Raw genomic sequence first — 16983 nt, 5'->3', positions numbered from 1 at the left:
TTCTCATTTCTGTCCCTTGCTTAGGCTGACCCCATGTCAAAATTGGTCTCCATGTCCTAGTTCATCTTTCCTGTTCTTAAAGCCTCACTTCTTCCACCAGTATTATGCATTCAACAGATATGACTTAAGCCTTTGGTAGGAGAAAGTTACCATAGTGAATACCACAAATAATGATTTTGATCCTGTATGAGTTTATAGACTAGATATATGCATTGGTAACTGAGTGTTCTCTTAGTGCGACAGTAACACAACCTGGAGTCAATTCAAAGAAGAAGGCACTTCCAAAGAGAGTGGTAGAACAAGACTCCCTGGAAGAGATGGGATTTGACGTGAATCATAAAGAATAGCTAATTATTCAGAAAACACAGATGCAAAGAGGGAGCTCTTGGGAGAAGAAATAGTAAAGCAAATGTAGACATGCAATCACACACACACACACACACACACAAAGACCTGGTGGAACAATAGGAGTAGAGGAAAATTAAAAATAATAATAGTAACTGGAAAGGTAAGCTTGGGCCAGATTGCGAGGGCCTTGAATGCCAGGTGCTGGCAATGAGCTGCCGCAAGGGAAGGGGCCTGTGTTGTTTACGGGGCCTGAAATAGCGTCAGAGCATGGATGGTTCAGGCCTCACATTAGGCACTTGGCTCTTAGAGCACTTGCTATAGCACGAGGCCAGTTGTAAACAGTCAATAAAAATTTATTGATTGGTGTCATTTGAAGCATTTTCCCAAGCTTGTGGTTGTGATTTATGAAGTAAGAGTAGAGCCTGGAGCCATTAAGTCACAGAGAAAATGTGACTTAATTGGGTAAGTCTGAGAGTAGGAGCTATTTTGAAGTTCTCTTTGTAAACGGCTTGTTACGTCACCTTCGAAAAGATGTTTGCCTTCCGCTGGCTGTTTGTTTGCTGGTCCTTGTGGCAGAAGTAATCCTCAGACCCAGTCATCCTATCAAATCAGACTGTCAGTGACTGAAAAATGCCTTGAAAAGCACAGAACAGCCACTACTGGGATTGCTGAAGGAGGGCTGGGGGAGGGGCGTATCGCAACTAGTTGAATTCGAAGTGAGAATTTTCAGCATGGAGTAGGCTGGACTTTCATAAAGCCTTGTGGTTTTGAGGCCCTTCTATTCTGCCTTATTCTGCCTTCACTAAAGTTCTGTTGTGTTTTGAACTTGCTTGGCCCACGGCCAGACATGCATTTTCTTTGGTAAACAACAGAGTATGGAGTAGATGTAATCATGCTCCTGGGTAGTGGTTGTGTAGCCCCAAAATATGCCATTAAAATTTGGAGATGTTTCAATTAGACAAAATTTATGATTTGCACATTCTATTTTCATGCTGGAAGACCCCATAGCACCTGAGGATTTTATTGGAGGAATGAAAAATACCAACATTTATTGAACCCTACTCTGTGCCAGGCACTGTGCTAGGGATTGTGCATATGTTATTTTGTGTAAGTCTGACAGCAAAAGACTAGGTTACTATGCATTTTTGTTGCTATTTTGCAGATGATGACCCACTTTTAGAATAGTTTAGAGACTTGCCTAAAATCAGATTTTAGTAGTTTAGTAACTTACCCAAAATCAGATGGCAAATACTGCACTTAGAATTGAAATTCATCTCCATTTGACATTTCCAAAAGAATTCACCCGTGCTTTTTCCACTGCACTAAACTACTTCAATTAATTTTAATGTTCACAATACTTGTTTTGGTTTGGGAGTTTGTAGAGAGCATATAACTGGATTCTCCAAGTTCACACACACACAAATTAGTCAAAGATACCAAGAGTTAGAACTAGGACCCATTGGTTTATTCTTTGAGTTCTTTTCTTTTCCTACTTTTTGTTCCTTCCTTCTTAAAATTGGTGAAATTGGCCTGTGGTGGGTTTTTTCTTTTCTTTTACTTGCCAATTCAATAAAGCTAAAACCAATCCAGATTTCCAGAGACAAAAATCTCAACATAGAAATCAGTCTGTCTTTTTTTGTACAGCATGCCACTGACCTCTGATGGTGGAAGTTTAGCATAAACCAGGAGAGACCCAGCCTAGAAAATTCAACTTCCCTGCAACACTTGTTTACCTGGTTAATATCTCTTAGGTTTACAGACCTGACATGTTACCATCGTGTAACATGTCATTGTGTCTGGAAGGGGAGCCTCTTCTACTTTGAGTATTTAAAATACATTTGAGAGTCGTTATTCTGTGTTCTCATTTATCTGTCCACAGAAGAGCGTCAGGGTTAAAAATTCCAACTCTGGAGTCAGACAGACACAAGTTTCAATCCTGTTTAATAACTTTGTAACTTTTGTCAGTTTCCTCATTGATAAAATGGAGATAGTAGTAGTACCTATCTCATAGAGTCATTTGGAGAATTAAGTAATATGCACATAAAGCCCTCAGCATAATACCTAGTATATAGTAAGTGCTCAAGAAATGTTAGCTACTGTAAAATATTTGTTATATCACAGTAGTGTATATTATTTCAAAAACTAATTATGGAAGAGAGAGAATTAGCATTTCTAGCTTTGCAATATATTCTTTTGGACGTTTCTCTGTCACAGTTGCTTGGAATGGGGAGTTGATTCATCAAACCAAGAGTCCACTGTCCATAGAGACCTAAGCTTTCTGCAACTTTCAGAAGCTTCAAAGGTAGAAGAAAAAAGTTGAAAAAGCTTAGAAAAATAAAGCAGTAATTGGGAACCTTTTAAAAGTATATACAAGATAGTTTGGTAGATTAATAACTAGAGTAACAGAAACCTAGAGTGTCCCTAGAGTGACAAAAGAAACTATTAAGAAAGGAAAAGGAAGAAAACAAATATAAATATTTGCATTAGGTGCTTTAGCCCTTATCAGTACATTTTCAACCAGATGTCTCACTCAGCCTCAGGCCATAGCCCTGGGAGAGAAGGAGGGTGACCTGGAGGGCAGGAGAGGGAGAAAGGGAGGGCAGGAGAGAAGAGGAGCATTGTTGTTCCTGGGAAGTTTCCTACCCATTTCAGAGATGGGCCGACTAAGCCAGAGCTCTGGGTAACTTGTTTAGTGCCACACAGCTGGTGATAGACGAGGTCTCCTAAAATGAGTAAAGACAAAAATGGGATCTAATGAAACTTAAAAGCTTCTGCACAGCAAAGAAAACTATAAAGACGAAAAGACAACCCTCAGAATGGGAGAAAATATTTGCAAATGAATCAACAAATGATTAATCTCCAAAATATATAAACAGCTCACACAGCTCAATATTAAAACAAACAAACAAACAATCAAAAAATGGGCAGAAGACCTAAATAGACATTTCTCCAAAGAAGACATATAGATAGCCAAGAGGCACATGAAAAGCTGCTCAACGTCGTTAATTATTAGAGAAATGCAAATGAAAACCACAGTGAGGTATCACCTCACACCGGTTAGAATGGGCATCATCAGAAGATCTACAAACAACAAATGCTGGAGAGGGTGTGGAGAAAAGGGAACCCTCTTGCACTGTTGGTGGGAATGTAAATTGATGCAGCCACTATGGAGAACAGTATGGAGGTTCCTTAAAAAACTAGAAATAGAATTACCATATGACCCAGCAATCCCACTACTGGGCATATATCCAGAGAAAACCATAATTCAAAAAGACACATGCACACCAATGTTCATTGCAGCACTATTTACAATAGCCAGGTCATGGAAGCAACCTAAACGCCCACTGACAGATGAATGGATAAAGATGTGGTACATATATACAATGGAATATTACTCAGCCATAAAAAGGAACGAAATTGGGTCATTTGTAGAGACATGGATGGACCTAGAGACTGTCATACAGAGTGAAGTAAGTCAGAAAGAGAAAAACAAATATCGTATATTAATGCATATATATGGAATCTAGAAAAATGGTACAGATGAACAGGTTTGCAAAGCAGAAATAGAAACACAGATGCAGAGAACAAACGTATGGACACCAAGGGGGGAAAGCAGGGTGGGGGTGGGTGATGGGATGAATTGGGAGATTGGGATTGACATATATACACTAATATGTATAAAATAGATAACTAATAAGAAACTGCTGTATAAAAAAAATAAAATTTCAAAAGAAAAAGATGAGAAGCCCAGGTAAAGATTTTTAAACCATGTTCTGTTAAAAACAAAAACAAAAACAAAAACAAACAAAAAAAAACAAACCACACTGGTACAGAGGTTAACAAAGGAAAGTATTTCACGTGGAAGTTTCCCCCTGTAAAAACAGTGGGCTTAGACGGGACTATCTCAGAGGACCTTTTCTGCTCCACATTCTGTAATTCTGCTAGTAAAACCTTTTGACATGTTTTCCTTTGTGGGTACTCAAAGGAAGGCAAAATAAATATTATGTGGAAAACACTGAATGAAAGCTTTGCGAGAGAATAAAAAGACCAGTTGGGAAGAAAAGGAAATAAACATCTCGAGGGAAGCCAAAGTAATCAAAAGAATTATAAAAACAAGATAAAAAGAAAATCAATATTAAATAGAGATAAGGTAGAGTTCGAAAATAAATAGTAATGCGATTCCTTTCAAGAATGTGAGCAGACACAATAGAGATGATAATCACAGAAAATAATTATAGTCATTACCACTTAATATAATGTGCAGGATGCTTTGTTTTTCTGTGTGTTGTCATGACTTTTCACCATTTAACCACCCCTGAACAGAGCATGGGTGAGGGAGTGTTAGTTACTGGGATAGCTGCTCTCATCCACTAAATTGTGTGGTGATTTTGGTTATGGTTTTGAGTTTTTATAATGTTCTTCTCAGAAGGCAAAGTTGTCTTCACAATTTGGGGCAGCCTCCTTATTAGCTGTGTGACTTGAGGCAACTGTGCTTCAAGATCCCTTTTCGGAAAAAACAAGACAAAAAAACTGTTACCGTATAAGGCTGTTCTATGAAGAAAGAAGAACTGGATGCAAAGTGCTTAGAAAAGTGCTCAATAAATGTTGACTGCAAATCAACTATACTTCAATTAAAATATATATATATATATGATAGAAAAAAATTTTTTTAATGTTTACTGCTGTGGTTACTCACCATCCTCCTTCTCCTCCTCCTCATCTTGGATGGAAGGTTAAGTGAGCAAGTGCTCTGCTGGCTTCTTCAAGATCTGTGATGTGGAACAGTCTGTTACTGTAGACATAGAGTATAAGTCAGCCCTATTTAGGTGGAATATCGTTTTTAACCTCAAACATTCCATCTTTACGTCCTGATTCTCTCTCCGCACTGAAGGGCTTTGTGTCAGTAGGACCCTAGGGCAGTGTTCCAACCCACATCAGGCCAGATACCTCCCCGTGTGGGCTTATCTTCGGTCTCCTTGCCCCGGAGCTGAGGACAAGTAGGCATATCTTGCAAACATCCTCTTTAGCCACACTGGAAATACTGCTCCAACATGGCAGCCAGTGCCAGATTAAATCAGAGCTTTCTTGGCCAGAGAGATCTAGACACATTAGAAATGGGTCAAGCAGAACAGCGTTCACCAAAGAAGAAGTGTATTGCCGGACTCCCTTGGAAGAAAACCAAACTGTGTAAATCCAGATGCAGCAACAACTGGTTACAAACAAGGGCAGCCAAAGACCTCAAAGGCCTTTGCAGCGTTATTGACACCAGAGCATTGCTGGAGAAAGACCCCAGACTAGGCCAGCTGGCTCTGCCACATGTTCCACAATCACAGCTGGGCGTTCATTTCTGGAGACATTTTTTAATCATTGTGAATTGACCATAGGTCATATTCCCCAATCTGCTTATGTCAAGTTTTTCTCATTTCTTAGGTTCTCAGGCCTCATATTCCCTCAGACTTCTCTGTAGATGAATGAAGTGCCTCACGCTTCGCAAAGAAAGTAAACTCTCTGATGTAAATTACCTCCCCTTTCTTATTCTCCACCTGAAAAATTTCTGTATTTTTCACTCACCTTGTCTTCTTTTGCTTCCAGCTCACAGACTCTCAGACTGTAGGATACTCTCCTCTCTGGCTAATCTCAGTCTCATCCTCTCAGTCCCCTTTGAGGACGTGGTCTCGTCCATTATTTCTACCTGCTGTATCATCACTTTCTATGTATAAACAGGTTCGTCTCCATGGCCCTTTTCTTCTCTTCACCAGATTTCTTGAAAACACAGCCCCCTTCGCTACTGCAAATTCAGTAAACTTAAACCTCAACTCCTGGGTCTCCTGACCAGACCCTACTGGGCTTCCTCTTCCATTCCTTATTTCCATTAATGCTTTGATACTTCTCTCAAAGTTTCTAATTTCTCTTCAATCTCTCTTCTGCTCTCAAGGCAACAATAACAATAAAAGTGTAAACTAGCATTTTTAAACACTTGCTATGTGCCCAGCTCTTAACAGATATTGGCATTTATCCTCACAATGACCCCAAGAGGCAGACAGTATTATCCTCATTTTATATCTAAGCAAAAGGATGGTCTGGATTTAAATTCCAGTGTGTTTCCCACACTGCCTGTGCTCTTAAGCTGTTGGGAGGGAATATTTCGTAGAAGTGACCAGTTGACAAGTTCTTTTAACTCTATCTTCATGTCTCTTACCACCAGCTCCTGTACTCACTGTGATTCTTCAGGCCCTCATAGCTTTCTGCTCCCTGCCTGGGCTCATCAACTTCAGCCTTATACTGGGCTGTGTGACTACTCTTCTCTAAGAACGGGTCTGACCATGCCATTCTACTGTCCCGTGTCCTTCAGTAGTTCCCCTTATCCTGTCTTATGGAGTCCACGCTACTGGACGTGAGCGAGTGTCCCTGCACACAAGTCAGCCTGGAGAGTCTGCGCTTTGCCAACTGCCTCCTGCACTTGCATGCTTCTGTTCTGCTCTCCCTGACCTAAAATCCGCATCTGCGCATGTCTAAACCTGTTCTTTAAAGCCTAGCTCAATTGTAATTTCCTCCAAGAAGTTCTCTACAGGCTTCATCATCATCCCCCACCCCCCTGCCAAGCTTGAGATCATCCTCTGGAGAGACTCTCTCTCTCTTTCTCTCTTTCTTTCTTTCTCTCTCTCTCTCTCTGTCTCCCTCCCTCCTTCTCTTTCAACTGAGGTGAGACACCAAAAATTCAGTTTGGAAAGATGTTATTTAAAAAAAAAACAAAGAATGGCTGCAGGTAAGACTGGTTAGGAAGCATGAGCTTACATGATTTTTCAAAGGAGAGGAGACTACAGGGCAATTGAAATATTCTCTTAACATATGTACAGAGGAGCAGGTGGTGGAGGAGAGGGTCCTGCCCCCCTCCGGTGAGTACATAACAAAGAAACAGGGTGTGGGATCTGTTGAGGGAAGCTTTTTCTCCCAGTGAAAGTTGTGGATAAGGATGAGGTTACTAAGGGAAATGGTGGGGTCTCTTTCTTTAGAGATCCTTGACAATTGGATAGATTGTTACATCTACAACTATATGCATGCAGTCGGGTTCTAGGACATTTTTCCGTTTGCTAGCTCTCTTGTCTGCGTTCAGGGCGGGAATGAACAGACTCACTGTATCTTCAAACACTGATCCTGCAGGAAGGAATAGTTTCTAACATATTAAGCATGCAATAATAATAGTTACATTTCTAACCCTTTCGGTTCCTGGTTCTCTAAATCTTTATGATCTAAAATAGGAAATCTGATTATGATATTCACCAGTACTGATCCCCATAACATTTAATGGATTTTGACTACGCAAGATTTTTTTTATCCTTAACATATTATATAACAATAAAACAATAGCAGTTAAGCGCAGGCACAGGAGCCAGACTTGATTTAAATCCTGGCTCTGTCACTTCCTAGCTATGGGGTCCTGGGCAGGTTACACAACTCCTGTGTGCCTCGGTTTTCTCATCTGTAAATAATGATATTGTATTGCCTACCTGATAGGGTTTTTGTCTTTATATGCAAAGACCTTAAGGGAATACCTGATACATAGTAACGGATAAAAATTGGTAATTTATTATTTTTACTAAAACATATGATGTTAAACCTTTGTTCATATGGTGTATTTCTCAAAGGTGTTGTTTGCTGCCAAAGGGATGTGTTGCTCCTTGAGGGAAGCCTTTTTGAGATACATTAACTCTTTCAAGCCACTGGGTTAAAATCAAGTGATTGCCTAGTGACTGAGCTAACTTTCCTTGCTGCGTGATTTTTATAAAGTCGTGTGCCACAAGCTGATTACATATGTGATTTTAGAAGACCTCCACCACACATTTTTAAGACTGTCTCCTTTTCATGGATAAATGACTCAGAAGTTATTCTCTAAAAAGAAATTTGGACATTTCTGTACATTTGGGTATAGAATTACTTCTGTCACCAGGACTGATCAAAGGGATGTTAGCACAAAGGTAGGTACTACGTTTGATTGAGGATGTATTAAATATGCTTTTTATTTGTAAAACACTTTTTTCTTTTGCCACTAGGAATAATTCAGGTTTCACACCAGCAGACACTGTGGCTGTCATGTTCTGTTCTACACACAAATCCCTCACATTGGGTAAGTGACCCACAGACTTAAAAACCAACTTAATATTACCCTCAGATAATTGCATCTTACGATTTTGAAATTCAAACAACTCTTCAAATTAAATGGAATGGGGGTATTTTCCACTCTGTGACCTAAAGAACAATAGCAAAGTGAGGATGGGTCATAGCTTTGAAATACCATCATTGGATTGAACCCATTTTTGAGGGCCTAAATTTAATAGTGTAGGATTTAGCTTTATTTGTAATCATGTTTTCGATTCTCATCGAAGATTTTCAATGTAGAATGTTCATGTTAAAAGTCTGGGAGTGCGTAGTTGGGGGCAGGGGGTGCAATGAGCACAAACTTGGCTTTGGAAGGCTCTAGAGTGACCCCTGGAAAATGTCACCTTATGTTTTCTGGAAGCTTGGAGCAAGGTGGAAATAATGTTATGACTCTAGTTTGATATTGACGTTAGTTTGAAGTTCGTTTCAGAATGTTATTTCTATAAAGAAACACGACATACTTATCATTAACTCAATCTGATCAGAACCTAAAATGAAATAAGTACATATTTAATGGACAAAAATAGATCAAGAAAAGTGCTATTTTCTACTTAGCTTTATCCAGTTTAATGACACTATCCCAATAACCTGTCCAGACATCTGGAATCCATGTTTTTAGTCATTAAAAGTCATTAAGTAATGAGAAACTTTATTGAAATATACATCATTAACAAACTCCTTGCGGTAGTAGGCACATTGTGGTAAAACTAGTTTTAAAACTTCCATTACATTTTGACGTGTGACTGGCTAAAGAGAATGACATTGCTCTAAGTCTGCTCGTGTTAAAGTTCAGTCTGTAAACTAGGAAACAAAGAGATTCCATAATGGTTTTACTAGCCCCAAACATATTTGTCTGATAGAATTATTTTCAGTCTTGCAAAGTTTGGGAAATGATTTAGAAGTTGGACATACTCTTAAAGAAGCAATTGCTATCTAGGGGTTCAGCTTATTTGAAGAAATTATATATATATATATATATATATATATATATATATATATATATATATATATATACATACTGTCCCTATGTTGCATTATGACTGTTAGGTTTTCTTTATAATCATCACCAAATAGAAGTTGAAAGAGCTTTTTGGAAGCCACATTCCAGTCCTGATTTTGTGATCCTGGACAAATCACTTAAGCTCCCTGAACCTTAGCTTTCTCACTTTGTAAGCCATTTTCTTACTTTTTCTTAATTCTTAAGGCTGCTGTAAAGATTAAAGATAAAATTTTGTTAAGTACCCAGCACAGGACTTGTACCTAATACAAGTCAGTACATGACAGAATGTGTTCAGTAATTGTGCTGTATGTAGATTGCTGTGGACGAAATGAGAGTGCCCACCTAGAGAGCTCGGTGTGCTGCCTGGCACATAACACATACCCTTAAAGCAGCAGCTGTTATTAGTTATTATTAACTGTATTGGTTATGACGGTATTACCATTCCCAGGGTTCCGGTCCCCTGACCCCGGTCCTGTAGATGTTCATGTAACAGGTGTGGTTTAACTGTTGGCCTCAAAGAAATCATCTTGCCCTTCTTCCTTCATGTGGTCGTTGTGATGTGATGCCTGGTGCTCCAGGTCTACTGAAAAGGAAGGGGCTGTTACAAAGGTAGGGAGGCCAGAGGCGGATGCTGCCAGGCCCCTCAGAGGTCACGAGTCAGGGATCAAATGAGCCTGTGTCGTTAGAGCAGATGCTGAGTCCTGGCTGCACCACATATGCTTCCGCATTTCTGCAGTGGCCTTTCAAAGCTGCCCCACCCCTAAGATTTGCTTTTGTCGGGACAACCAAAATGGGTTGTGTTTGTTTCTCCATGATTTTCTCCTGTGCTTGGAGCTGGCGGTGGTGAACGAAGCTCTGCCCGAGAAGCATATTGCACCGTGATCAGTATTCTTTTCTTTTCTGTAAGCAGAATACCTACCCATCCTATCTTTTTTTTTTTCTTTTCATTTTTTTAATCTCAAAGCCATATCTTTCTGTCCTTGATGCTTTCTAATTTTCAGGCAAACAGGTGCTCTGAACGTCAATCAAAAGTAGCTGTTGTGCTAAAAATGTTTGGGTTAACTTGGACTTCTGCTTTTGCACTTTGCTTTTGCAACGTTTTTCCGTGAAATAGATACTTGGGTCCTCCAATAAGACACTAATGTGGTATCTAAGTAACCATTGTAGTGTAAATCCTTAGTTATTTCCATAACATGGTAGACCTATGCTTTCTTGGAATTGCAAGACCTAAATACTCATCCTGACTCTTCCACTGAGACATCCCCAGGCCTCAGTTTCTGTAGCTCTTAGATTAGGGAATTTTACTTGCAGCTAGGCTATTCTATCATGCCTGGATTAGACCCAGCTTCCTGCCTGCAATCTCCTAGGTAGCATTTATAAAGGTGACCTCTTTGCTGCTTCCTTATCTCAGTGAGATGGCACGAATCACCCTTGTCCCAGGAGCACCCTTATTTCTACATACAGCAAGGGGTGTTTGGGTCCTGTTGCTTGAATGGACTTGTTAAGCCCTATAAATTTAGTGTATCAGTTTCCACAAGATCCAATGCATGTTTCTCTCTACTGGTGACCTGACATCTCTGGTACAGAGGATATGCCTGGCAGTGACCTGAGCTACAGGCCGACAATTATCCTAATGGAACTTCTCATCTGCATAGCAATGAAAGAACATCACAATAAGTGTGAAGAATTCATATTCCAGAAAGCAGGGGTCAAATTTCAGGTAATATCACTCAGAGTTATACTTTCTCTTACTTCTCACCAAGATGAAATACAGCAGATTAAAATGCATCTATTTGGCATGTAGAAAATATATCTATCCCTTTTGTCATCACTGTCAAAATATTTCTTCTAGTGATTTTAAACACACACACACACACACACACACACACACATAACATCTCAAATAGAATACATTAAGAAAACCCTATGAAATAACATGTTTTATTATTATATCCAGTATTTGTAAGAATAAATTATTGCAGGCCCAGTGGTACCCAGGTAACTAATGAACCAAAGATGAAAACTCTGGCTTTGAGAAGGCTTCCGAATAGTCCCTTGTACATACACTTGAAATTTATTTTATTGTTCTTGCTTTTGCCCTGTCTCAATCTCTTCAATGTACTTGCCTCTACACACATGCTGAATTTGATTCATTGCTTTTATTAGTGCATTTGCCATTGATTGATTAGTTCTTCGTATTAGTACTTTTTCTACTGATTGATTGAAGATGAAGTGACTATTTGACCTTTAATTATGAGGCTTCCTATTGAAAATGACATTGAGCTATGGCTTCACATAATCCATCTGGAAAGCCTGACATGATGCCATTCCCTGGAGTTCGTTCAGGAAGAAAGAGGAGGCCTGGAGGAAGTGCAGAGCTTTCATTGTGCTTCATCTGAAACAATACTACAGGGCTTGTTTGCTGCTCTCCTGTAGTTGCACCTCAGGGTTGGAGATAATTATATTTTGTCAAGACAGCATCACTGGCTATGGGTTGCTCCAAAAGCCATGAACTCTCCCAAATTATTTTCTAGTTTGATGATGATTTTTGTATAATGATGAGAAGATATTTTACATAGCAGAGGTGGGAGAACAACCTGCACCCTAGTTACCAATGGTTCAGTGCTCACTCAGTCAATAGAGCTCATCACAAAAGAAATTCGATCCGAGGGACCCTGTGGAATTAGTATTTTACTTTTATTTATCTTTTTCTCTTGAGTGGTCAAATCACTTTGGTATCTAGAGTTCTAATATATATAGAAAGCTTTCTCACGATTCTTAGAAAGAGAATGTTTAAGGATGTTTGAGATCCTTAAGTTGAGCATATGTTTATATTAGTTTTTCATGTTTCCAAATGGCAAAATGAAAGTGTATACTCCTAGAGCATGTCAACTGACAATTGGCAATCAATTGTAAGACCAGTTGTTTGTTTCCAAAAGCTTTTCTGAATTGAAAGAATGCTCTTTAAGTTTTAAATAGAGTGTCGTGATCAATGTGTATTAAAAGTCCACTATGGGTCTTACCATTTATAGACATTTGTGTACAAAGACCAATCAAGGCATCTGTTCCTCACACTGAACTTCATTATGAGTCTACGCTTGCAGTTACAAAGCTGAGCTGTGATAAGAAACTATGCATTAAGCAAAAAGAATATAGCTTTTTGGTAGACATAGAATTCTGGAAAGAGTGGAAAGAATACGTACCTGATTCTAGTTGGGATTGAAGTTGCAGTTCTCTCACCAAAAGCTGAACAAATCACTTAACTGCTATCAGCCTCAATTTCCAAATCTGTAAAATGAGAAGATGGGCAAGATGATACTTGAGATTCCTTCCAGCTTTAAGTTCCTATGAGTCTTGTGCTCAGTGACTGATATTACCACCATTCTATAAGATAACAGTTTCCCTGCTATGTGTGAAAAGGAAAAGAGTTCTTGAAAGGAACAGCTATGTAAATAATGTTACAATATTACAAGAAAGGAAATATGACTGTTACATCTTCCTAAAGAGGCTAAAAATTGTCTTCATACTCTCCAAAGAGTTTCATAGGAGACACAAACTCTGAAAAGGATCTCGTTTTCAATTTTATTTGGAAGCTTTTCAAGAGTGCTAAAGGATTACCCTGCAGCTTGGGCTGAAAAGATCATTTAATAACATCTGGGTTACTTTCTCCAGAGGAAATGGAATTGAAATAGGAAAGTTTGCATTTCTGTTTTTCTTTCCCCCTAAAGCTTCTCTGCAATTCTATTTGGCACATGAAGACTATTATCTTGATGAAACTGCCCTACAATTGGGAAGCACTTTTTTAAAGCCTTTAACCCATTAACTCGTGTTACCTAAATAACCTTGAATATTAGCAAATCAGTAATTATTATCTTATTTTTCATACAAAGAAGTGAAGCATAGAAAAAATTCTAAAAATTTATGCCGGGGCATATAACTAACAGAGACTAGATTCCAGGTCTCCTAACTTCCAGAGCTGCATTGGACAATAGGATGTGAAAGCTCTTTGAAGACCCAAAAGTGCTAGACTGATTCTGAGTGTTCTAAGTGTACACTCTCAGTGTGGGTTTGAATCATTTTATTGATGGTTTAAAAAAGAAAATTACTTCTGATTACATTGCTAGTTATAAGACAGTTTAAAAATCTTCGGTATCCGTAATTGTGGCCATATGTATATATTCCTTATGGCCCGTCATAAACTGGCACACAGTTCTTATATTTTCTTTATTAACAAAAGTTTATATTGTAGTTACAGTGTGTCTTGATGAGCCAGCCCTTACCTTTCGGGGGCATCAGTGTCTGCACCCTGTTCTTGCAAACTGAGAACCACAGTGCTGTTAACAATAAACGATCAAAGTAGAAATCGAAGTCCTGGGTAAAGACGGAAAATAGAAGTTCGTCTCTGAGGCATAAGCGTAAATATATTTTTTTGTCCTGCAGTTTGCTCTTGGCGTTTCAGTTCTGTAAGGAAAGACAGTATAGGGTCCTCTACCACCTGACAGATTTTTTTTTTTAATTGAAGTTTAGTTGATTTACAATGTTGTGTTAGTTTCAGGTATACAGCAAAGTGATTCAATATATATACATATATCCTTTTTCAGATTCTTTTCCATTATAGGTTATTACAAGATACTGAATACAGTTCCCTGTGCTATATAGTAGATCCTTGTTGTTTATCTATTTTATGTATAGTAGTGTGTTTCTGTTAATCCCATACTCCTAATTTATCCTTTCCTCCCCCACTTCCCCTTTGGTAACCATAAGATTGTTTTCTATGTCTGGGTGTCTGTTTCTGTTTTGTAAACAAGTTCATTTATATCATATTTTAGATTCCACAAATAAGTGATATTATATGGTATTTGTCTTTCTCTTTCTGACTTACTTCACTTTGTATGATAATCTCCAGGGTCATCCATGTTGCTGCACATGGCATTATTTCATTCTTTTTTATGGCTGAGTAATATTCCATTGTGTGTGTGTGTGTGTGTGTGTATATATATATATATATATATATATATATATATATACACATCTTCTTTATCCATTCATCTGGCATCTGACAGTCTTAAAGATGCCACTGAAATTAAAGGCCCAGTAGGATTTACCACCATAGTGAAAACAAGTTGGGTAGTGTCTGTCCTTTTGTACTGTTTTCTGATCCACATAAAGAAAGAGAGAGATGCAAGTTCTCAAACAAAGTGATACAGTAATGTTTGGAGCTTTGCAGATTATTTTGGTTTGAATTTTTGATTCTGAATTTGGTGTCTGAACTTCATTACTAGCATATCCAGACTTCGTAATAAAAATTTAGAAAGTCCCCAGGTTCCGCATAAGTATCAAATAAAAGACATTAAAACCTCTTTGGGGATTCCCTAGCCTGATGCTCAGGTACCATTCTTCTTAACGATACTGCAGGAGATGTTCGCAGTGTGCAGTGTTCATCAGGACCAATGCCCTGATACTCTCACATTTCTGCTCCTTCTCCATGTTTCCTGTGCCGGGGACTGTCAGACATTTTTAACCACAACCTGTAGTTAGAAATATATTTTATAGTGTGATCCAGAAAACATTTGCATGTGTGTAAAAGTTTGACAAAACAACATTCACTCTCACTTCCCGTGATACATTCCATCTTCTAGCCAAGTGCTAGATCAAAACCCATTACATTGATTTGGCAACTCATTAATGGGTCATGATCCAAGGTCTGAAAAATACTATTTCACATCTTGCTTGGTGAAATTTTACCCCCTTTCTCAAATAGTTACCATATAGGCTTTGGCTACTGCTGTCCCTTTTTCACGGAACTTTAACCCAAATTTCTGATACCATGTAGGAACCAGAGCTAATTTAAGACTTGGAATAATTCTTGATTTGCAGTCAGATCACCTCCATTTAGATTTTATTAATCCAGCTTATATAACAGAGTTTCTATATCTTTTGTTGATTTATTTTTTAAATTGTTTCTCTATTCAACATGTTTTCAATTAGTAATAATAATAATAACAATGGAGATTAATTGGGTACTTAATAGGCTACATGCTTGTTACAAGAAGTAATTTACTTGAAAATATTTTATGCTGATGGTTAGTGTAGACTTCGGCGCCCAGGACAGCCCACTACTCTCATGGAAAATTCTCACTGGAGTGTTCAGCTATTATTTTATCAAAAAGAAAGTACTCCAGAGGCAGCTACAACAGATGCTTTTGTTATCTATATCTCTGTCAACCAGAGACTTTACTAATTAGCATAATGAATTCAGAAATAGGTTTTTATTGATGAAATTACTGACTTGTTGCCTCGCATGATAAATGTAATAAATGGACCCTCATTGATATGTAGCCTGCCTTAAAACTTTAGAGACACACTTCCCACTTTCTAGAAGAATCTAGCAAATTCCATATCCTGAATATGAAATCCCCAGGGCTGTGCTGAAGGCCTGATCCCTACCAGTTCGTGCTCAGCCTCTGTCCGTAGGCCCTGTAGTCGCCTGAGGCTGACCGTAAGGGTTACTGAATCCCGCTTTGAGAGACCCTCTCGTGCAAGGTGCTAGTGACAGCACTGGAAAGGTCAGAGCTGGGACTTTAGTTGACACTTTTACTGCTAATATGTGTTAACCTAAAAATACCTGTACCTGTGGCAGCTTGCTTTCATTCAAAGCTGCTGGCAAGGTGGTGGGAGTGGGGAGTACAGGTAATTTTCACCTACCCTTCAAATGTCTTCAGCCGCTGTATTCTATCTGCTGGAAGAATCTGGAGCTTATGCATGACCAGCCTGGTGCAGGTCACGTTCCAACAGTCCTTTCCATGCACCAGCTCACATCACTACCACAGTCACCCCCCCACCAAGGGAGGTGAGGTCCAGAGTGATAAACAACTTGCCCAGGTCACATGACCCCAAGTGGCAAAGCCAGAAGTCAAGCCAGGTCTGACTCTTAGCCACTGTGCCGAGCTGTAATGAGAGTTCTGGGGAAGGTCCTATGCTGTGAAACCCAGGCTCTTGTATCAGCCCTTGGTTGCTAACATGAAAAGTCTAGGCTAGATGATCTCTGGGATACTTGTAGTTCTAACATTCAATAATTTTCTGATTTTGAAAGACTTAAATGTTAGCTTTAGAATCTTGAGTCATTCAGAGGGACAGCATAAGATCAGCATTTCTCAAAGGGCGGCCCTTAAAAATATAGCAAATTGCTTCCAAAGAAAAACATTACGGGGCCTCATCTGAGGCCTACTGATTCAGAATTTTTAAGAATAAGACCCTGGAGCCTGATTGTAACACATCGCAAAAAAAGGGTATTATGCACACAAAAGTGTAAGAGCCACCATATTACATACATCCGTAATCACCTCTCAGCTTCCAGAGAAACTAGCTCACCCACCCAGGTTCTTAGGCGAGCATTTGACCTAGCAGAGCATTCGGTCAAACTTTGTATAGGTGCTTAGTGATGATAGTGGGAACCAGTTTGCACCAACCAAGGTTGT

General features: G+C 39.0%; 1 protein-coding gene across 3 annotated transcripts in view; it reads left to right on the top strand.

Moving 5' to 3' along the window:
* The window catches only part of SLC10A7 (solute carrier family 10 member 7), a 264253-nt gene that overhangs the window by 208884 nt on the left and 38386 nt on the right, over positions 1-16983 (top strand). For 2 of the 3 annotated variants that reach the window (XM_007189382.2, XM_007189381.2), the window contains one exon: positions 8400-8473. The exons of the other annotated variant lie outside the window; for it this stretch is intronic. In XM_007189382.2, coding sequence (XP_007189444.2) covers positions 8400-8473 — 74 coding nt within the window. The remainder of the gene's footprint in view (positions 1-8399; positions 8474-16983) is intronic. 3 annotated transcript variants of the gene reach the window in all.

Source organism: Balaenoptera acutorostrata, chromosome 5 (genome assembly GCF_949987535.1).
Source record: "Balaenoptera acutorostrata chromosome 5, mBalAcu1.1, whole genome shotgun sequence".
Lineage (NCBI taxonomy): Eukaryota > Metazoa > Chordata > Mammalia > Artiodactyla > Balaenopteridae > Balaenoptera > Balaenoptera acutorostrata.
Note: the sequence above shows the minus strand (reverse complement) of the source record. Positions and strands in the feature narration are given on the sequence as shown.